Source organism: Lissotriton vulgaris, chromosome 5 (assembly GCF_964263255.1).
Source record: "Lissotriton vulgaris chromosome 5, aLisVul1.2, whole genome shotgun sequence".
In the NCBI taxonomy this organism is placed as follows: Eukaryota; Metazoa; Chordata; class Amphibia; order Caudata; family Salamandridae; genus Lissotriton; species Lissotriton vulgaris.
This window is the reverse complement of record NC_141693.1, coordinates 330,604,284-330,627,542: the sequence shown is the minus strand read 5'-3', so window position 1 is coordinate 330,627,542 and position 23,259 is coordinate 330,604,284. Positions and strand designations below refer to the sequence as shown.

The 23,259-nt window shown below is 44.0% G+C and overlaps 1 protein-coding gene across 1 annotated transcript in view; it reads right to left on the bottom strand.

Annotated features, from left to right (window-relative positions):
• EMC1 (ER membrane protein complex subunit 1) overlaps positions 1-23,259 on the bottom strand; it is a 307,425-nt gene that overhangs the window by 209,888 nt on the left and 74,278 nt on the right. Inside the window, exons 9-13 of the mRNA XM_086921577.1 lie at positions 19,721-19,792; positions 19,272-19,334; positions 17,836-17,958; positions 10,342-10,438; positions 9,620-9,736 (exon numbers count right to left, since the gene is read on the bottom strand). Of these exons, the coding sequence (XP_086777703.1) occupies positions 9,620-9,736; positions 10,342-10,438; positions 17,836-17,958; positions 19,272-19,334; positions 19,721-19,792 (472 nt within the window). The remainder of the gene's footprint in view (positions 1-9,619; positions 9,737-10,341; positions 10,439-17,835; positions 17,959-19,271; positions 19,335-19,720; positions 19,793-23,259) is intronic.

The following is a 23,259-nucleotide window of genomic DNA, read 5'->3' as shown; positions in this document are numbered from 1 at the left end:
TGAGCTATGAACAGATGGAAATTCTATCCCGTGGGTGGCCTGGGGGAAGGAGGGGGGAGGGGGCGGAGTTTCTCATTGACAGATTAATCGGACTCTTCTAAACAAGACTGCTCATCTTCCAATAGCGAAGTTACTTTAGATTCCGATAGTAGCGCCTCTTTGGACAATCCGCAAAAGACACAAAGAAAGAAGACCCCAAGGGAGAAACAGAAGGGGGGGGGGAGGGAATAGTAACCAATAGCTAAATTGGGACTACTCCAACACCCATTTATCATTCCAAGATACTAGACTAAGCGATAAGGACAATGCCGATACAGGAATCATAGGAGAGACAGAACCGTCCTTCAGCACCATTTTCTTATCCCTCAAACAAATGCAGGAAGAAAACTGAAGTCAAAGCCGACGGGCAAGGGTCGCCTCTAAGAAAATACAGGCAGTAATGCGAAAATGTTAAATGTCTGGAGAATTTGTGGATCGACTAACCATAGTAGAAGGTCGTACAGTGCCCCTGGATGCAGGAGTGGTAACTTTGAAAGCACATAATTAATCACAGGGCGCAGCTTTTGCAGATGTTATACTCAAATTGGAGGACCAGGAAAACCACCAGTGGCGGAATAACCTACGTCTACTGGGGATTCCCGGCAGTAATCCTAGAGCATATGTAGTTAACCAGTAGAAAAGAGCTATCGTGGACCAAGATAAATGGGCCTGGGACGTAGGGGTCCAACAACCTCATCATTTCCCATTAATGGAACGAAAACACCCACAGAGTGCAATCAAAAGACCCAGGGCAATGCTGGTTTACTTCGGCAATTTCTTATTGAGGCAGCACATCTATGACAAGGCACGCCCGAATGCTAAAAAATTGTTTGAAGGGGTCTCATTCTACGCCAAACCGGACTTTGCACATGCAACGGTGGAGCAAAGATGGAGCCTTCTGCAGTTAATCTACCCCTTCCAAAAAGCAGGGGCAGAAGTCTCTTCTAAATCCAGGCATGTTAAAGGTTATACTCTTAGCTTCACTTCAGAGACACAAGCTAAGAAATATCTGACGGAACTGGATTAGGTGTACAGCAACAGCAAAGCTAAATGATTATCAAGGATTAACCCTTAAATGTATTACTTAAACTAGGCATTGGCAAAGGGCTAATGGGGAAAAGGATGTTTTTCTTTCTACTGTATGGTGAGAGGGGTGGCGGGCATATGGGGCTGTTCAGGCCATGCCGGATTGCTCATTTTTTTGGGAGAGGGGTGGGAGGGAGGATGAGGAGACCACATAATTTGATTGCATTTTGTGTTTGTTTTGGGAGACAGGGTACTTTTGCAGCTAAAGGAGTAAGTGTGTTACATGTGGTTTATGGCTCAAGGAAGGAATAACATAATATGGTGGTACAGATGACCGGTGTTGGGAAGCTTCGAATAGCCACGGTTAATATATGTGGGCTGAACGATGCCAAAAAACAATACAGAGGGTGCATCTAGAGCTGCAAACACTGCAAGCATACCTTGTCTGCTTGCAAGAAACTAAAAAAGAAAAATCAAGGGTGGGTCTGATAATAAAACTTGGGCTATAGACGGGGGGCGGGGGGGTGGAACAAACAAAGGATCAAGTACACCCAGTGTTGCTATTTTAGCCCAACACAATAAAACACAGTTTCCCCAAATGAAATCGGATCCTATGGGGAGATGGGTGATCACTAAGTGTAGTTTAGCGGGTACTGACACTTTTACGCGTTGTTTCGTGTATGGGTCTATAGTGAACGATCCCGGGGACATTAATTGGTTGACAAACGAGTTAGCACACTGGCCACTACCATTCATTCTTTGTGGAGATTTTAACGTTAACTTACCAATTAACTGGGAGTCCAAACCAAAGTATGTAGGGAGTAAACCTAGAGTATTTCAAGCGCTATCAGCTTTATGTAGTACGCATGGTTTGATAGATGTTCAGGCAATGGTGAGGCCGTTAGAGGATGGTTTTACTTTTTTCTCTGCCCCCCCATTTTAAACATGCAAGACTGGATTACTTTTTTGTATCATCTTCGATTCAGCAAAAGTGTCAAATAGACAGACATCCCAGATTTTTATCCGACCACAACCCGCTTGTGTTGGAACTGGCAGGGATGGGAGTGAGGCAGAAAACCTCAACTTGGACCTTCGAAAGAGAGCTACTTCATGACTAAAATTATAGGACGGAGGGAGTGGATACTGGGATTTTTCTTATATAAAGGGAAAGATGAAAATGGAAGATGCAAGTTCTCCAACTTAGATTTGCACAAGCAGAAAAAAAACTTGTAGTGCCTATACAGCTAGGGGACGGGGTAGAAGAGGTTCAAATGGAGTTAGCAATAGCCAAGGCTGCATTTAGCGAAATCCTCATGAAGAAATCAGCAGACAGAGCCATTATCCAGCGAGAAAATAGGTCACTGGCGGTATGAACCCGGCAGGAATATGTACGTAGGGAGATCACAAATATCAGGGGTATAATTAGCGACTCTAAAAGGGATTCAAGAGGCTTTCCAGAAATTCTATAAAACTCTGTACACTGAGGAATTTGAGGGGATAGGCCCACAGAAACACATCTCCATCAGTAACTATTTAAATTCTGTACCCGTGGCTCTATTGATGGAGGAAGAAAAAGAGGATTTAGAGGCACCTCTAGCTGTCGATGAGATGCTTTTGGCACTTTCAAGCCTGCCTGATGGGAAAGCTGGGCCTGATTTATTACCCTCCGAGTTTTAGAAGGTATTTGCAGAACAGCTAAAAGATGTAATGATAGATCTCTTTACACACCTTTTTAATGGGGGTAATCTACCAAAGTCTTGGCCGAAGCAAAAATTATTGTTTTTCCCAAAAAGAAAAAACCAGTTCAATAGCTAGGTTGTTATTGTACAAGGAACTTGGTTAATTGGGACGCAAAGGCTTACTCAAATGTGTTGGCCTCTTGACTGTCCAGTGTGATTGATAAAATGGTGGTAAATTATCAGCATGGATTTATCCCAGGGAGGGGGACTATCGACCACATTAGAAGAATATCCTTATTTGATGCAGGAAAAGTATCAGGAGATTCTATGGCGGTAATCCTGCTTGATGCAGAAAAAGCATTTGATGGGGTCTCCTGGCACTTTCTGTGGATTATAATGCGGAGGAAGGGGATAGGTCCAAATTTCATCAGGGCAGTCAGAGCCTTATATATAAATCCAGTAGGTAGAGTTTGCATTAACAGGGAATTATCTAGACCCCCGAGTATTACAAGGGGCACACGGCAAGGCTGACCATGCTCCCCATTGCTCTTTGCACTGTATATAGAGACCTTTCTAAAAAATCTGTAAGCTAACCCAAGCATACCCCCCGTAATAGTGCAAGGCTATAGTACCACAGTATTGGCATATGCCAATGATGTGGCAGTGGCTAGCCCTAACCCTGAGCTTGCTATAGAAGAAGCAACGATTTTTGGGAAATTTTCAGGGTAGACCTTGAATAGAGGAAAAAAGCAGATAGTGATCAATGAGCACATTAAAATGATGGATAGTAGAGTAGTTGAGAGTACTAGCTATTTTGGAGTTATAATTGGTGCAGACTTGGATGCTATTGTAGAAGAAATTTAACACTTATAGCGGAAAGAAACAAACATACATTGAGGAAGTTGGATAATTTGCATTTAACGTTGGTGGGTAGGTACAATTTAATAAAAATGGTGTACTTTCCCAAATTATTATACCTAATGAGAGCCATTCCCCTTTTTTTTCTAATCATTAGTTTAAAAAATTCGAAAATATATTCTCACATTTTGTTTGGGCTTATTCGAAACCCAGAAGGTCGGTTAAATTGCTGACACTCCCTAAAGAGCACGGTGGGCTGTCATTACCCAATTTAAGGCTACATTATTGGGCCACGGCTTTAGTGCATTATACGACTCTTCTGAGGGAATTCCCCAGCAACGATCCACCGATGTACCCCTCTCCATTTGAACTGATAATTGGGGTTGAGGCCTGGGGATGCTTATGGAGACAGCTAGAACTGGGGAGCTATACAGGGGTCAGATTTAAGACTCATGACTGCCTATAAAATAGGAGTTCCTATTAGTCGCCTTTTAGGATTAGGCAGGCTCAATTTTTATACTCCACATCAGGATAATGAAAATCTACCGGCGATATTCTCTGATTCATGCATGATTAAATGGTGGACGTCTGGGATTAATAAAGTAAGGTGTTTTTTTTCAGTCTCAAGTTTCGTTTCGTAAGATAAACTTAAGACCAAGTTTGATCTTACACAGAGTTTTTTAAATTCCTCCATATAAGGGACTTTGTACAGAAGGGGGGGCAGGGAAAATAGTTAAAAATGAATTGGTGGAGAAATTAATAAATGGAGCCCCCCCCTGTATTGGGACTATACATTGCTTTTTAAATGGTTTAATGAAGGATGATATGGAGAAGTATTCTGAAAGGTGCCAAGTTAAACTTGATATTGCAGACAGTCTGTTTCACCAAGCTTTTTTAACTGCACAGACCGCACTGATGTCAGCTAAACTGCAGGTCCAGTTCTACAAAACTTGTTTCTTTTGATACTATACAACATATCTAATTTGAAAGTGGGGAGAAAGGAAAGGAGCGGTGTCCATGCTGTGCCCCTCACAAGGCAGATATTGTCCACGTTTGCAACAGGTGTGTCTCTTTCAAAGGTCATTAACTAAATGGGGGAATTGTTTTAGAGATAAGATATGCCTAAAAATAGTTATGACACCAACCCTAATCCTATTGGATACACAAGAGGGTGGTAGTACCAATAAGGGAAGAAAGCTATTAAGTATTTTAATGGCTATATTTAGGCTATGTTTCTCCTCGGCCAGGCTGGATCCAGATCCCCCACTTTTAAGCAGTGGCTGGCCCGACTGTTGTCCATTTACCATCTTGAAAAATCTATTTATGCCGGGAAAGGCTCCAGGGCACCGAAAAATGGCCTAAAAATATGGGAACACCTGTCCAGTTGGGTAGAGCAAAAGATGAACTGCACACGCACTTTTATAGGATTGGCCGAATAGAATAAGCGTTTTTACCCGCTAATTTAATAATTTTTCTAGGAAAAGGCTATGTATTTGCTCCACTTTTAAGTCCTGTATTTAACTTGGTTACTAATGGATCCCAGTTTCCTCTATTTCTGTTTGCAATTTCACAGTTTGGGGATGGGTGCTTACAATTGTGAAAAATGCTTTCATTGCCTGGAGGTTCTAGGTTACGGGGAATAAGGCCTAAAAAATATGGGAGTAATAGTACAGTTGGACAGTTTAAAAGAAAGGATGAATTACACATGCACTCTATAGGATTGATTAAATAGAATAATTGTTTATACTAATTAACTGAATTCTTATTTTAGGAAAAGCCTATGTATGTATTACTCTTTTGAGCGCTGTATTTAACTTGGTTATAGATTTTGATTGGCTATGGATCCAGATTCCTTCGGCTTTTGTATGTGATTTCACTGTGTGGGGATGGAACAGGGGTGGGTGTAGGAAGGGAAACACTTGTACCTAAAACTCCTGTCTGAGGTGGCAAGGTTCAGGGTTGCCCCTAAATAATAGATTTAGGGGCATTGCAGTTAAGTAAAGGTTGGGACCAATGGGTCCCTTCCTTGCGGTTGGTACACCCCCTATTATGCCACCCTTCAGTGGGAGGAGGGCATATGCCTCTAGTTGGCTGGGCCACCACCCCCCAATCTGCAAGATGGCGGATATTGAGAGTTGTGCCTCACCTTGCCTCCCCACCTGAGGGGTGTGGTTGGCAAAAGTGGGCACACCTCCCTTCCTCACTTGCTTTTCTCACCGATTCGCCTGCCTAAAGTGGGGGTCAGAACTGCTGGGAGCCAGTTTCTAAAAGCAGCAAAGGGCTGGGGTAACTCACAAAGGCAGCACACCTTGGAAGCTTCCCCTTCGTGGACCCTGCCCATCCTGAGGGAGGCTACTTGGCACCTCGTGCCCGGATGTGCATTGTTTAAGACCCCCAAGAGCAGCAGGTTCTGGACCCAGGGGTCCAGAAACATGTCTAGTGGTGGTGGCTTGCGAGCAGCCACTCAGCCAGGACACCAGAGAGTTAAGTCGTTTTTCAGGGGGAATCTCTAAGATGCCCTCCGAGTACATTTTTCATTAAATCCTGGTTTAATGAGCGGAGAGTTTGATGCCAAAATTCCCAGTTTTCAGTAAAGCCATTATGGTTCTGGGGAGTTCATAATGATAAACTCCTAGCACCATATACTATTAATGGCATTACTGCACTTAAAATGCCCAAGAATTGGCTTAGACACTGTAGGAGTACAGGGCTCATGCACCAGTACCCTCACAACTGGTATAGTGCACCACGCTAGAGGGGTGGCTGATCTATGCCAGGGCAGTGGGTTGTAGGCACAGCACACAGGGATCTGTGCCATGTCTACTCTTTGTTCTGCACCAAAACACACAGCCTGCAATGGGAGTGTGAGTGTGTGTATAAGTACATGGTCTCTAAGGGTGGCACAATACATGCTGCAGCCCTTTGAGGCCTTCCCTGGCCACAGTGCCCTTGGGACCTGTGGTATCATTTACAAGGGACTGGCATGTGGCTAAACAGTGCCAATTGGGGTTTGTCTTAATGCAGTTTTAGGGAACGAACATAGGCCCTCAGTACCAGATTGCCAGGAACTCAGGCAGACTCAGTCAAAGTACATCAACAGTTTGGCAAAAACTGAGGGAACCATGCAAAAAGACAGCACTTTGTTACATCCTCCACCCATTGCTAAAGTTGCAAAACTAACACCTTGATGTGGCCTTGCTAGGAGGACACAGCAGAGCAAATAGTCTGGAATAGTGTGGGTCTGTTAATCATTTTTGTAAATCCGGTACCAACAAAGATTCTCTCAGTGTATCTGGGACCACTACAGAGTGCATACTGAGAGAAGACGGGATACGCCCTCCCCGCAGCGGAAAAAATATTAAGCACAATAGCAATGCAACCATCCAAGCCATTCGCTTTAGAGAAGATTTCTTGAAAAGGTATTTGGTTAATATTTAGCTGTTGTAGGATTCAAACAAGACATTATGAAAGAGAGCCTGTAAACAGATTAAAGTTGGAGTGTTTCATAGTGTCGGGGGAAGGGGGGGGGGGGGAGGACAATACAAATTAATGCAATTAGAAACTTAAGAAATTTATGCTGGAGACTGCATATATGATTTGTTTTAAGCGGTCTCTGGAAATATCTCTCCCTTTTTCATAGCTCAGTCAGCAACCATATTGTTACATCTAATTATAATCATCCTATCTTAATTAGTTTTGTACTAAACTCTCCATATACATCAATTCAACTTTTAGAAGCACTATTTGATCTTCCTTTACCAATGGCAGTTTGTCATAGAACAACCTCTAGTTACTACATTCAACTGCTTTTTGATTTAGAATTTACTTTTGTCTAATCTAGGCATCCCGTTCAGCTTTTCTGTGGTCTTCGAGAGGGTTTCTTTTCCAAGAGAGTTAATTATGATTTTCAGTGTTACACAATTTATATAATCATGGAACAAAGGAAAACAATATGCATATAATAAGTATGTTTTTTTTGGCCACACACTAATAACAGTTTAACCAACACGGAACCGATATGCTTGCTAGAGCCAATAAAATATCTGACACACAAAACCAGGTAAGCACTCTCTCCTTTAGCGGTCATGTACAGACACCCCTGATTGCACCACAAACTTAACCAGTTTTCCCCTTCACCCACAGGAGCTTATCAAGCATGCCAGACGGCCTCCTCTATATCCTCTCATAAATTGCTTAATTGAGGAGTTCATTGCAGTTGTCCGTTCATACAATTTTACGGTCCCTCCTATTTCCAGCCGTCTTCGGTAAGCACTCCCATACAGCGGTTTCGCACAGACTCCCGCTCATTGCACAGTAAACCTCACAATTGTGCACTACAGGCTCTCACCTTCAACCCACCTCCAGCTCTGGGCTAGATTGCGTTTTCACCATTTCGCACTAAACAGTGATCATTTCACCACGGGAATTTGGAGACCATTATGCCTGTAATAGTGCTCTCACTCGTGTCTCGACGCATTAGCACCATGCTAAGACTTTATATGACACGGCCATCTCAGCTTTCACTTGCTTTTTACTTTTCACCAGAGGATACCACATGCTCTCTGGCTCGCCTCTGTTCTTTGATACTCTCCATCTCGCACATTCTGGATATCCATTGAACACCGTAACTTCCTCTCTCTCGCACGTGTAAAACAGTAGTACGTATATAAGTGTATGGGTCTGCCCTTTCTTAATTTAACCCTTTCTTAATTAAATGTTATGTTTTTTCACCCCTTCCTTCAATTTATTCCATGGTTTAAGTATCTAGAGTGATAATATACAGGCATGTCACCATAAATGTGCTGAAGTTGATCCCACTGATTTTTATAGGGATCGAAACGTCGTCGACAAACTGTACACCATATACATTGACAGAATTACAACGTTGAATTGTAATGGTGTGCTCACAATATTGTGTCTGTTGTATTTATATCGAATGTAAAAATAGACATGCTTTTTGCCTGAACCCTTCCCTTAACCCCTTGCCTGTGCTGAACGTTCCGCGCTAGTGCGGAACGTTCTATTGCGCGGATAGCCGCGACGTTCAACGGACGTGCGCAGCACTACCAAAGTAGTGCACACGACGTCCGCTGAACGTCTGCAGCAGCGGTGGGGTTAATGTTGTTTTGTATGTTTATGTCAGTAGGACGCAGGTTGTGTCCCGCTTCAATGTTTTCACCTATTTCTGCCTAACTATTCTAGTGTATATTAAACACTGTACGGCTGGAGGGAGAATATAGCACTGATTGGGTCTATATTAATCTACATGTTATCTAACTGTCTTTAGAAATAATGACGTACCCAAGGTCCCTGACCAATTGCATATTGGGTTCCCTTGTGTTCTGTAATAACACAAACCCAAAGAGCAAAAAACGACATGACTTGTCCCCCTAATGATCCTTGAAGCCATTTTCACATCAAAATATTATCTTAGCCGTTTTGGGATCACACAGAAAAAACACGTCTAAGGAAATTTGGAACATAGACCCCTTTATACATGCAGATGCTTGGACTGAATGAAGAGTAGAATAAAATAAGCTAGTGTCAATCTACTAGGAATTCAGGGGTTGAGGTTGACTGTGTAAGTTGTATGATCAAAGAGACTCGTATGCTGATACCCCAAGGTAGTTTTCAAACATTTTAAAGCTACAAGGCAGGCATATTCAAAGCAGGTATTTATAGAGGGTTCACTCTGCAAAAATAAATGTATGAAGTGTAAATACATCTCACACCTTATCGGTCACATACTAAAACTGGGGACAGAGATCAAGGTTGGAATATTATTGAATTAGTGAATGAACATAACTAAAGAAAAAAGCAGGACTGCACAGTTTAGTGAAATGATAACATGATATTGTTAATATGCCTAGTTATGCTTGACTGGCCTTTGACTAGAGCATTACCTGCTACCCTTCTATAAAATTTCAAGAAGTAGATTGTGTTCAACATTTCAACTCCTGCACCAAAAAAAAAAAAAAGACCCAATGCTATCCACGATGACCCCTAGACATGCCTACCTGCTTTCTTGCCAAACTCTCCCTCCAGCTCTGCTTGCGCACCAGTCAGGGGAAGATCCACCATTTCCATAGTTATTACCTCAGCCAAAGACTCCTCCCGACTCCACAAGGGTTTTCCTGAAAATAAAGATAGAATTTTAAACGCAGGGTTGAAGGGAACAGTTAATGCTAACAACCAAGAGCACTAGGAGGTACACTGGAATACATGAAGTGGAATGGATGTATCTGGCCTTGTTAGGGGATGAATGTACATGGTCTGAGACTATGTGGGATGGAGGTATATTGATAGGACATTGTGGGATGTTGGACAGAGGTGCATTGTCCAAAATGTAAACCTGTTTGAAATGCAATGTAAGGATGCCACGTAGCATGGAGGTAGCTTGATAGGTAGAGTACTAGACAAGAAAATGATAGATTGACAGCATGCATATGAGATGAAGCTACACAGTGGAAAGGTAACACAAGATAGATGTACATGGTCATGGTGTGAATATCCATGAGAATGACACTAAATGGTAGTGAGATACACATCACAGGGCAAAAACATTTCATAGGAGGTAAATTGCTTTCAGCAGATGTTGGTGCTTTCTAAGAGTACTTTTACATTTACTTCAGTTTATAGTTTGGAGATCACGTGGGTGAGATAGACAAGACACCATGTGGGAGTAGCTAGCCAAATATTACACATGAAAGACTAAGAAGAACCCTGCTTTCTACTGTACCTGGTTGCTGCAGAAAAAGCAGCAAGTGATCCTCTGTCTGCACCAGGCTTCGATATCCCACAGAATCATCCTTCTTCAAGTATGCCTGGATATAAAGCTGCCAACAGAAAGCAGGATATTAGAAGGTCATTTTCTACCTGACCATAACACTGACAATGTGAAGGAGAGCAGAAGCAATTACTAGTGGATATTTTCGGGCACTTTTTGTCACAGTGGAAGAATTGGAAAGGACTAGAGTTTGTAAAATGAAATACCTTGCAGTTACTGTTCTGTAATAGAAGTAACAGTGCACTGTTACAGCAGAAGAGGTGCAGCCACTAACCCCAGTAGTGGCAGGCCAGCCCGGAAGAGCTGCGCCAACGAGGGGAGGCAAGGAAATGCCCAGGTGGAACGGGCACCCCCAAATATAAAAGGAACTATAAAAGGAACAGGACACACGGCTAAGAGAAGAATAAAGAGGAAACCATACAGCGACTGTACCCAGAGCAGTGGGAGAATCGTTCACCAGATATTCACAAGCTCAGGGGAGCGCCCCAGATTACCCTGCAGGGCACTTTTTTGGCACATTTTTCCCCTCGTGGTGGCCACATGATGGCTGGGCCACCACCAACCATGCCAAAATACAGCGGGGGAGCTGCAGGAGTGGCACAGGCACACTCAAAAGATTTAATGACCGTGCTCACCCTAAGTTAATAAGGTCCCACAAAGAAGGACCAACCCAGAATCTTCTTTACGGTTTCAAACACTCCCCAGGGTGGCGCATGTGCTCTGAAGCTGGAAGTGATGCACCCAAAAGGGGCAAAGTTTATGGGCAAATTTACTGTGGCCTAAAGGGGTCTAAAAGAATTACTGTGATAAACAACATCTAGGGGTGAAATCTGTGGTTACATACTGTGTGATCATAATGTGATGCTCTCAGGGCTGTTTAATTGCATTTCCAATGGTTGAAATAATAGAAAACAAAGGCTCATGATGAAGTTAATTTTGTAAATGTGTCATTGAAATAATTTTGACTATTGATCAAAGTGCATATGCTTTACTAACATTAATACGTGCATTCACACATGGTTTTTGTGAGACGTTAGCCTGGCATATGATGTCCACTAGTTCTAGTGGGCACCTTGCACCAGTCTAATCGACCCTTATTGATGGTGGTTGTAAAATCAACCTTATACAAAGCTATCCTAGTGGTAGAATGAACCAGCAGTCTTCAGGCAAAAGACTTCAGTAGGCGAGTTAAGCAAGATGTTTTACCAATTATAATCCCTTGAGTACCAAATGAAAGGACACCACACAAGGTATATATCAAATATATATGTATATAATCTAAACACAACCCCTCTGCACTCTTTATGAGGTCAGAGGTCAAAATACAATACAAGTCACACAGTAAATATACGATAAGTTGCACAGTATACGTTATGCCCTAGGGGCCTCACAAACCATATACTAAGAAAGTGGTATAAGTACCACGTGAGAGTTAGAAAGCAGCCCTGGGGCACCGCTGAGGCTACACTAAACAACCAAAGGTTAGGAAGTAGGAGGCCCACGTGAGACGCGTGCAGTGTCTACACACAGGCGCAGGTTACCATTGACTTTCTATGGAGTTCGTAAAAGTTTCAAATATGCAATTTAAGGACACTTCCGGATGGACTAAGATGGAACACTTTTAAACTAGGATACTTCGAGAGTCAAGACCCACAGGAGCACCAGAGTACTTGTGTTACCTCACCCAGGGAAGCCGGGTGCATAGGTGTCTTTTTGTGTTGGGTTTCGTCGTCGTTTTCTATGGAGAGCTGCAAAGAAGTGCTGCAGGCGACCAGAGGAAAAGTGTCAGGGTGGATCCAAGGGTGGATCGGAGATGTGAAGAACCTGAAAGCAGAGGGGACAGAGTCTGGGTCACTAGCCAGTGACCAGGAAGGTACCAGGAAGGAACCAGGCAATATCGGGTGCTTGAAGGTGAAGAAGGTGAGTTGGTCTCTTCAGCCACGAGGTCCAGGAGGCATCGACGATGACCAGGCGCTGGATTCGAGCTGTCCCGAGATGGATCTAGATGACTGCGGTGTCGGTATCCGGATTGGACCCAATATTCCTTGGCAACCGCAACCCACGCAGGCTGTCGAGATTGGCTCTGTTGCAGACCAGCAAAGTCTGTGGCACTTCTCCTTTTCAGGGAAGCTGGAGCAAGCCTGGAGCAACCAGGAAAGCAAGTTAAATTCAAGATGGAGTCTTCAGGGGGGTCACTAGCCAACGGGCAAGGAACCGGGAAGACGCGTCGAGCGGAAATGCAAAGGCGGGGCCCACGGGACACTCCCGGAGTGTGGGGGCCTGGCCTTCGGTGCAAATGGTGCTCGGGGCTGGGGCTTCTCGTACCCCAATGCAGTGAGGCTTCAGGAAAGGAGTGCAGGTAGTAAAATGCAGGATGTCCAAGATGTCCGGTCCCACATCTCTCGTGTCCGCCAAGGGTCACAGCTTTGCTGTTGATGTGGGTCGGGTTCAGAGAAGTCTGGAAGTCCAGTTCTTGGGTCACTGAGTCTTCGGGTTCCGACGGGAGCCTTGAAACTGCAGACCAGCGAAGTTGCTGTTGGTGCCTGTTTGCACAGGGGGGTCACTCCTGGACCACAAGGGAGATGTCTTCCGTCTTCCAGTCAGAATGGAATGTCGAAAGTCCAAGATATGTCTTACAAAGATTTGTCCAGGATAATCTAAAGTCCCAGGGACACAGCTCCTATACTTGTACTAAGAAAGGGGGCTGGATTACCTGACTAGGTCCCTACTATGGGTGGACCTGAGAAGGGGGTGGTTACACCCCTGTCCCTTTGTCCAGTTTTGCGCCAGAGCAGGGCTGGAGTGCCCCAGCAACTGGTTTGAACCGGATTATGCATGGAGCACCTTGTGTGCCCCCGGCAGTGTCTGGAAAAGCATCTGCTGATGCAGACCTCCCTGCCCCAATACACAAAACCCTGTCTGGGGAGGTGCTGGCACCTCCCTGGACAGGTAACCTATTGTCCAGGCCCCCCCTGCAGGAGTTTTGTCCAGCAGCAGGAGATTAGACTTGTGTCTGTGGCAGCAGCATCCATTTTGTGATGCTGAGGCTCTGTTTAACTTTAACCAGATAAAGCAGTAACTACATGTCTTCTCCCTCTAGAAGGGTGGAATGCTACCCCCGCCGCCAGAACTGGCAGGGGTAGTATTCCAAAGTGTTGGACACCTTACACGACATGTTTCGATAAAGCCAAACCAAAGTTAGCATTAACCGCGAGGATTATAATGCACTTTAGAGTATATGGTATGGCTACATCATAGAACAGCTATAAGGAGATGGTTCCGAAAGCTGCAGAGGGGCTCAGCTCATGCTAGGGCACTCTCACATAAAACCAAGCACTCTGCCTCCAAAATTGTCGAGGCCTACCATAGGAGTGACTTATAGGTGTATATGTATCATATATATATATATATATTATATATATAAAAAAATAAAGGTAGATATAGGGATACTATATCTAAGTAAGGGGTGGTTACACCGCCTTACCCAGGCTATGTGAACAGACCTGTGGTGTCAGTTTGGAAGGCAAACCAGGAGTGGTACAATACATGCTGCAGCCCCTGGTAGGCCTAGGGTACACCTATGCCCTGGGTACCTATGGCACACTATACAGGGGCTCACAAGGGTGACCCAGTAACCAATCAGGTATGTACCTAAAGTACATGGTATCAATTTAGAGCAAGAACAGCTGTAAAGTCGAAAAACCAGAGAATCACAGCAAAAGGGGGGGGGGGGTGACCATAGGAAGCAGACCCTACTCTCCTACAGTTTTCATTATGGCATTTACTCCTAAAAATGTGGTTTTTGACATGTGATATATTGAGTTTGACCCCTTTAGGGGCTCAGAGTTGATCATGCAATGTCAGAGGAATTTCCACCAACTTTATGTATATTTGTAAATTACTGCATAGTACTGAGTGGTGTGTATATAATAAATGTTCTTTTCCTTTATAAAAATAAAAAGTACAGACAGGACAATTATTTATGGAGTGCTATTATTGTGTGCCAGCAAATGTGATTACTAGCCCACACCACCTTCCTTAAGTAGGCCTTGGCGTGCTCTGCTCCGCTACCTTGTGAGAGTTCGGCGCTACAATGGGGTGTGTGGTTCCCAGTGGAGCGCCGAGGTGGACCCATTTCTTGTGCAGGCCACACAACTAATGGCCTGTTTCCTTACAGAAGCCAGAAGAGGTTAGGTTATGAGACCATTGTTCAAAGTGTTTTAAGAAGTAAAAAATAGAACCGTCTGTGAGCTTCGAATTTTACAAAGGTGAGGGAAAGATAAAGGGAAGAGAGAAAAAAAGTTTCTACTTTTTACCAGCTTTGGTTTCTTTGGTAAGCGTACCTCCCCACCAAATCCCTATTTATTCCTAAAGTACATTCAGCCTTTCACCTCAAAGACAAACTTCACCTACCAATGGGTTTCCACAATTCTCTTCTGCACATAGGGCTCTACACTTGTGGATGTCACGCACTGTATAAAGTTTGATGCTGAAATAAGTCATGTCAGCGCTTTAGCTCTTTAAATTTCAAGAAAGCTACATTAAAAAAAAAGGCATTGCTCGCTGGATTGCATCTAGATCCCATCTCTGCCACATCAAAGCGGTTTTACCTTGACCCACATTAAGGGCTCAATCGGTGCTCTTTTAGTTGTAGTGTGGTTGAGCAACCTTAGGCTTATCAAGGAGGAGTGTTAAACATTTGTTGCATACTCAAACAGGAGATCCACACCAATACAGAAAAAAATGCAAATTTTTACATCATTTTTGACACCAAGAACTTCAGTATTGAGTAAGACCTTTTTTACATGGCAGTTTTGAAGAAAACAGGAAAACATGCTTGTACTGTCTCTAATGTGGTAATGTTATCCTATGGGGAAAACACATATTGCATACGGGTACTTAGCAGCGACTTACAGTACCAATCTTTGGGAGTTTGGGTAAATATGAGGCAAGGTCCAAGGCAACATCAAAAAGGTCATCCCAGTAGGCTCTGGGGCATCAGGGTGCAGAGGTGCCTTTCGGCTTTGGGTGCCCTAATGGTTTCAATGGGAGGCGGTCCTGGGAAAAGAGGATGCAAGCTGGCACTGGGGGGCCAGTCTGGTTAAACCCACAGAAGAGCTCAGCCCTTGAGATGCTTGGGAACGTGGTGACACAGTGGGTCCACTTCTCCTGGGGCTGTAGGGCTCGGTGCAGAGGTGTCTTTAGATGTCGGGTCAGTGCTGTAGGAGATAATGGAGGTTGTGGGGTCCTGCATAGAGAGGCTGCAGGCATCGACTGGAAGTTCAGTCTGGGTAAACCAAAGGTGGGGTTCTACTGTTGGGTCTCAGGACCTCACTGGCCGACTAAGACTCGGGCTGGGGGCACGGGTGCAGTGTTGCTTGCTGGTGTCGGATTCTCACAGTCCAGAGTCCTCACAATTCTTCTTGGGTGCCTGCAGGGAACTAGCTTCGCTACTCCACAGGAGAGACTGGTTGCTCCTTGAAATGCTGGCAGTCCTCCTAGGCATTTGGAGGCAGAGCAGTTGCAGGATAAGTGGTCTTTAGCGCAATTGTAGGGGACAGCAGGCAGGGCGTCAGGGCTGGCACCAAGCCAGTTGCTGCTTCTCAGTTCTTGCTCTTCGCAGCCCTTCACTGTCCTACTTCTTCGGTCATATCCAATGGGCTACTTACCCTCTAGATGACTAGTTCCTGTGGGAATAAACCTATCTTAGAGTTCCCAATTTACTGTCAACAAGGTGGTGGCATTTTCCTAAGGGAAGGCACACCAGGCAGGGGTTGGCATTTCCCCTGTTTGGGGAAGCCTTGGGTCACATATGAAAGGTGACAGAGGCCTTGGAAGCCTCCTGCCTTGATTACTTAGCCATCATGCTTGGAGGAGGAGATAACACTTCTGGCTAGAGCAGGCATTGTTTCTACCCTCAGAGAACATAGGCTCTCGCCTGCAGGGGGGTCAGAAACCTGTCTTGGTGGCAGGCTGGTTGACACCAGTCAGTCAACCGTAAAGAGGCTGGTATCAGTGTGGGTTTATTAATTTATGGAGTTTGATACCCAACACTATAGATGTCAGTGAAGCCATGACATAGCTGGTAAACTCGATTTCACCAGTGTACAGCACATGTAGTTAAAATGGCTACCCTGTGCACTTGGGATATCTAATGGACTTGGATATCACAGGGCCATATTTGCTCATACAGATATGCCCACACATATAGTATAGTGCACCCTGCCTAGGGCTGCAAGGCCTGCTGTAGGGCGGCTTACCTTTACTGCAAGCAGTGTCTGTAGACAGGACACAAAGGGATGTGTGCCATGTTGTGTTTTCATTTTTATCTGCACCAAGACACAGCCTGCAATGGCAGTCTGCATGAGTGTGGTGAGGGGTCCCTTAGGGTGGCACAATACATTCTGCAGCCCTTAAGGACCCTCTTTAGTACCCATGCCCTGGGTACTCGAGGTACCTTTTACTAGGGACTTACAGGGGTGCTAAAGATTTGGGCAGTTGGGGAAACAATTGTGCAGTTTAAGGAGAGAAATCTGGCACTGGGGACCTGGTTAGCAGGAACCCAGTGCCAAAAAGTGGGAGGTCACCATGTCAAAAAGGGGCACTTTCATACAGACTAAGCATAGCCTAGCTTAAGGGGCGTTTTGCACAAAGCCAAGGCACATGGTTCCAAGGGTTGCCTCATGCAAAGCTCAGGATGTGGTCCAAAGGGCATCTCCGGTTAGGCCTGATAGAAGACCCCGACCGAGAGCGCTTCAAGCTAAGGCAGCTGTCCAGTCCAAAGGAGAAGTCTGGCAAAAACACTGATAGAAAAGGCACTAAGACTAAGGTTGGCAGGCACCCATCAGTTCCCTGTAAGGTATCAAGGAAGCCTCAAATCAATCATCTTGAAACAAACAGGATTGAAACACTCACTCATACAGGAGGAAAAAATCCCCCAACATACACATCAGGGATTGGTCTATAGAAGAACTCCTTAGCAGAAAAGAAATCCAATGCAACACCTCCAGGTGGCCGCATGGGAAGGGACTAGGCATCTGGCAGTCCCTGAATAGGATTGAAAGCACGACATGGGTGAGACTTGTCTGGTCTTAGTCTTCTCCTCATACTATTTTTCTGCTGCGTAAAACTTATCACACTACTTCCAGCTAGTCCAGATACCCGTGAGAATGGAGTAAAGTGATTATGAAATACAAGTAAATAAAACATGTTAATAAAATAAAACAAAACAATGTGGTGCAGTTTATTACCAGTGAGTCCCACTGCTACATCACCATTATATTTTGTCTGTTCGATCCTATCTAAAAGCAGGGGAGTGCAATCTTATCAAGGAACTTGTAAAAATAACCAAATGCTGAGTCAAAACAAAAAGTAATATACTGTGTCTGTCTGTCACAACTCCATCTGCACATTATTTAGGCAAGCACGGATCACCCAACCACTCACCTTTTCAGGTCTGGCACATCCTTGCTCCAAATTGAAGGTGACCCTTGTATCCAACAGACGTCGTCCGGTTTCTGCCAAGTACAGGTTGATAAAATAGGTCTGGTTGGAACACTGCAAGGATTCCTAGAGAAAAAATGAGTAAAATGAATAACTAAATCACGTCCACTGGAATCAGCATGATCAATTAAGGGAGGTAGGAAATAAACCGGGACTCCTCGTCAGACACCCAGGGTTGGACAGAATCATGTACAATCAATGTTGTATGGGTGGGGGGGGTGGAAATATCTTTAACAACCATGTTGACACTGAAAATATGTATGTGTGCAGCGTCACAAAGATTCTATTCTTAAAATGAGCCAACTGGGAAGTGAAAGTCAGACAAGAAACTGTTCAATTGCCCCAGTGATAGAGAGTCCCATTCAAGCTCTACTGTCTTTGAAACAAACATAGACTGATTGAAGGCTTCAAAAGTATTACATAGTCAAAATAAGTTTTTTTTAAATTATTTTATCCATTAATAAAAATATCGGAATGGAGTTAAATACACAAGCAACTAGCCAACATGTTACTTGATATGCATACGTTTTTCACTTCATCAGGATTAGCACATGGTAGAGATTGTTTAAAAACAATATTCACCAATTGATGCAAGATCATAATTTAGACTCGTTAATTTCTTTTTTCATTCGACAGGTTGTAACATTGACCGTCTACATTTTTATATCCAATTATAATGGGAGCGTTAGGGAACCAATTTCATATGATGGTCTTCGGAGTTGGATCGATAGATTCAGGTCAGTATGATAACCCCAAATAGCTTGTCAAATGAAGTGATTACTGAGTAGTCTCAGGAGAACATCTTAAGTTATGGGGGCTAGAGAGCTCTTAATTGTTATCATATCATGTTTAAACTGTGGCATCAATTTGATGAAAGCAAAATGTTGACCATTTCTTTTGTTTGATGACCCTCAACAGCAACTTTTCATTCTTTAGCAACAGTGGCTTCAAACTACATACAGAGATGCTTGGTGTATCATTTGCCAATTTTGCTTGGAAGACAAGAAGTCAACTGGTAAAGTTCAACATAGAAATATTAAGTTTATTGCATTTTTAAGATTTGTTCAAAATGTTTTTAGATTTACAAAATGAATGCATTGTTTCATTGACATGAATGTTTTTTAATCTATTGAATAAATATGAGATTTTATTTTGTGAAATAGGTTGATGATGATTTTAAACATTTTGTAAAACAATGAATATTGTATATGTGCATGTTCCAAATGAATGGATATTTATTTTATCCGAATAAACTGCTGACTTGAGGTGGTGTCAGCCTGCTAAAGCGAGTCTCCAATGTGAATATTTTCCATAATTACCTGGATTTTGTCTACATTCACCAGTGCTACAGAGAAGCTCCTGGACATGGGAACTCTTACCTGGGTACGTGCGTGACCTTCATCATCTTGCAATCGTTCATTAGAAGAGTCCATTTTCTGCCCCTGTAGAACAGAAGTCAAGTTAAGCTGTGCTGGCCTAACAAAGGAGCAACATGGGAGGGGTGCCTATAAGAGCAGAATGGAAGCATCAAATCAGATCGATCTAGAGAAGAGTGAAAACGCAATTCTAATCTTCCTACTAGAACTACCACAATCTGACCAAAGCATTAAACTCACCTACCAAGCTCCTGCTGGATAGGATTGGAAAACCCCGAGAGAGCTGGTCTTACCCTGGGTTCTCTAATGTTGACACCTTTTAGCTACCTTTCTCAATTACAGCATAATCTGCTCTGGAATCTAAAGAAGCATCTCTAGGTGTTACTTCTTGGCATAGTAGAGTTCCAGCCCTAAACTACCAGCATGTCTGAGCTCAAATATCCAAAGCTTACCTCATCACTCTTCAACTGGAGTACAGCAGCTACGGTCTTGTCTGCTGTTGTAGCGAAGCTCACTAAAGATACCTGAAATGTGAGGGTAATATATGCAGTAATTAGTTATGGTAGGACAGATGCAGAATTAAATAGATTATTCTGTGACTCATTACCAATCTTTTTAGCACTGTAAAAGAAGGGCTTTAAAAATCTAACCAATTAATCTATCCACTGACGAAACTTGTGAAGAACAGGCCTACTCCGAAAGCTGCACAACCCATCTCTTCTAGCCCGTTGACAAATACGGTGTTCCAGTGAGACAGAGCAGAGAGAGGAGAAAACACTCTTGGATAATATCCTGTCATTTGATCTATTGACAAAACAACAAAATAAAAAAAAGTGGTTATTCTTTAGGGAAAGTGGTTGCAAACATTTTAGAGGTGTTTTTGGAGCCAAGCACCATGGAAACTAAAATGCAGCAAATATTTTAGGGATATGTTTAGTGCCAGATAAGCCAATTCCACACGTCTACGGTGCAGTGAATGCACATGCAGCCTAAAATCTGAAAGAAAGGCATGAAGTTCTTCTTTCCGGTTACACTAATTTTGGTTGTATGTTGTTGTCATAGTCGTTTTGGGTGTCAATTCGACCGATATTCTGACTATTCAAGCATATCTGAATACTTGGGAGAAGGATAGGTTTGTGAAGCCTTTCCAAATAAAGAGATGGACTCCAGATGCAATATTTTGACAGCGATATGTCAAAAAGAATTTATGGTGTTAGGCCACTGCTCTCAACCTAGCAAGGACGAAATTGCACAACGACCAATGCCTGGGTTGATTAGGATGAAAGAACAAGTTATACTACCGTCTGTAATGCTCTTTCTGATACAGACTATATAATCGCATATTCTTCACATTCTGAATATTCCCTAGGCATCAGACTGGCGCTGGAAACTTTTCTGAAGTACCTCTACGTACCAGTAGTTGGCGCCATGAGGCTCTCCACTGACATTGTTCCGCTTCAGAAAATGATATAGGCAGCCTAGTTAGGAGCCACTCCCGTGCACGGATGTCTGTTGCTTCCAACGCTATCCATTCCTCCACACACAGATCCCCAAAAGCAATTTGGTTAGGGCCAATATCTAGACTTGGTAACTTAATGTATAGAGTCCAATTCACAGAACGGGGAGAACAGGAGGTTGGTGAGAAATCTGCGGTTAGATAGTCTCTCTACCAAAGGTATATAACTTGTTCTTCTGGTAGACACTTAACTACAGATCTCCCACCTTCTGAATAGATACTACATTAATACCAATTTAGAGGTGGGTCTGTGAATGGACTCAAGCCACCAAGCTCTTAGGACCAAGTGGGCAAAATGCCCTTCTCTGCAAACCTGGTTTTCCAGAAAGTAGTCTGTTGTGAACGTCTGGAGTGACACCCATGCAGTTGCCTGGCAGTTGTCTAGGAGAGGCAATCTGGTGTCAACGAATAGGTAGCAGCATTGGCCTTTGTGAAATGAGCTCACAGTCCTTCCAGAAGCTGTTTTTTGGTCAATGTGTAACAGGTCAAAATACAGAGCACAATCTATTGGAAGGATGTTCCTTTTCCGCGCTACTGTGCCTTATATCACTCCAGGGAACCTCCACAAAGAGTGTATGACCGACTCTGTGTTCTTTGGTGGATTCGTTGTAAACGCTCAGTGCTCTTCTGGGGTCCAAGCAGTGGAGTTTCTCCTGCTACTTAGAAAGTGGAGGCACAGCAAAGAATGGCAGTAAGGCTATATGTTGACCAACGCTGAACAGTGTCAATATTTTAGGCAGGAAGAATGTACAAGTTCTGAGAACTAGTTTGAATAGGAAGAAGGTGGTGTATGGGGATGTTGACACAGAGCGTTATTCTCGCTCACTCGCCACACCAATGTTATGGCGACAAGGAACCCTCTTTAGGGTGAGAAGCTGCAAAGGACAGCTGTGAGGAGGTTCAAATTTAGTCTAATATGCGAGACCCAGTTCAGGTTCCACTGTGGCATGACAAAGGGAGAGAGAAGAAACAGATGTTGCACACCTTTTAAAAAACTCATCACATAAGGCGATTTAAATAATAGGTTTGGTCCGGCAACTGTAAAAAGACCAAAAGAGCGAAAAGGTACCCTTTTACTGTGTCCATAACAACAAAATGTCTGATACGTTTACTTGGAGAGTAGTTGATCTGCTATGTACTTCACCACGCCATAAATTTGCCCCAATGGCTGGCCTATACTATCTTTGTCAAGATATGCCTGGCTGCCAACATAACACGAATCACCTCCAGAGGAAGGTAGAAGATGTCCGTTTAATATCCAAGCATGAACTTGGGAGACTGCAAACCCTGCCACACTGATGCAACAGCAGATCCTCCAGGAAGGGCAGCCTTATCGGAGGACTGATGCTCAGGAGTTGTGTATACCTTACTCTCCATGCCCAATCCTGGGCCACTAGGAGGACTTCGCCCCAACTTGTTACAGAAGAAGAAGCTGCCGGAAAAAAATGCAGGATTCTCAAGTTTTACCCAAAGTCTCCTAGCGAGAGGCGCCTTGGAAATTCAGACACATAGTACTGCTGACATTGCGTTTTTTTGGTGGTGGCAAAGAGATCAAGCCAAGGTTCTCCTCATTCGCGGAAGAGACTGTGCGCCACCCCCTGGTGTAATGGCCACTCGTGATCCACTAGGAACTGACAGCTGAGCATTCCCGCCCTGGCATTCAAAGATCCTGCCAGGTGGTTCACCACTAGGAACATTCCTTGATGGTCCAGCCATTTCCAGAGGTACATGAGCCTCCTGGCACAGGGTCTGTGACTCTACCCGGTTTGTTGTAATTCCACATGGCGGTGGTGTTGTAATTCCACATGGATCTGTTCATTCAAAAAGTGAATGAACAATAATGCAAATGCTACTTACCAGTATGCATCTGTTCTTGGCATGTAGGGCTGCTGACATTCATATCTGTGCATAGATCGCCGCCTAGTGTTGGGTCCGGATGATTGCACATTGTTGTCCTGGAAGAGTCTTCGAAGTATCACGAGATAGGTGGCTCCTCCCCTGGACTACAGTGCGCATGGGCATCGCCTCCATCCCCAGATTGTTTTTAGCCATTGGCCGAGATGGAGTGAACTATGTGAGTGATGACCATGCTATGAGCATATACATGAATACTGCAGCTGCTACAGGCGCCGGGGAGGAGGGCGGGCGATATGAATGTCAGCAGCCCTACATGCCAAGAACAGATGCATACTGGTAAGTAGCATTTGCAGTTCGAGGCATGTGGGCTGCTGAATTCATATCTGTGCATAGAATACATAGCAGTCCTCCTATTATTGGCGGCCGCCCGTGCCAGCTGCAGCAGTTTGAAAAAGTGTTTTGAGAACAGCCTGACCAACAGCTGCCTGCTGTTTAGAGTGCACGTCTACACAGTAATGTTTAGTAAATGTATGTGTGGTAGACCATGTGGCTGCTCTACAAATATCCTCTAAGGGAATGTTCCCAAGGACAGCCATAGAGGCCCCCAACTTTCTGGTG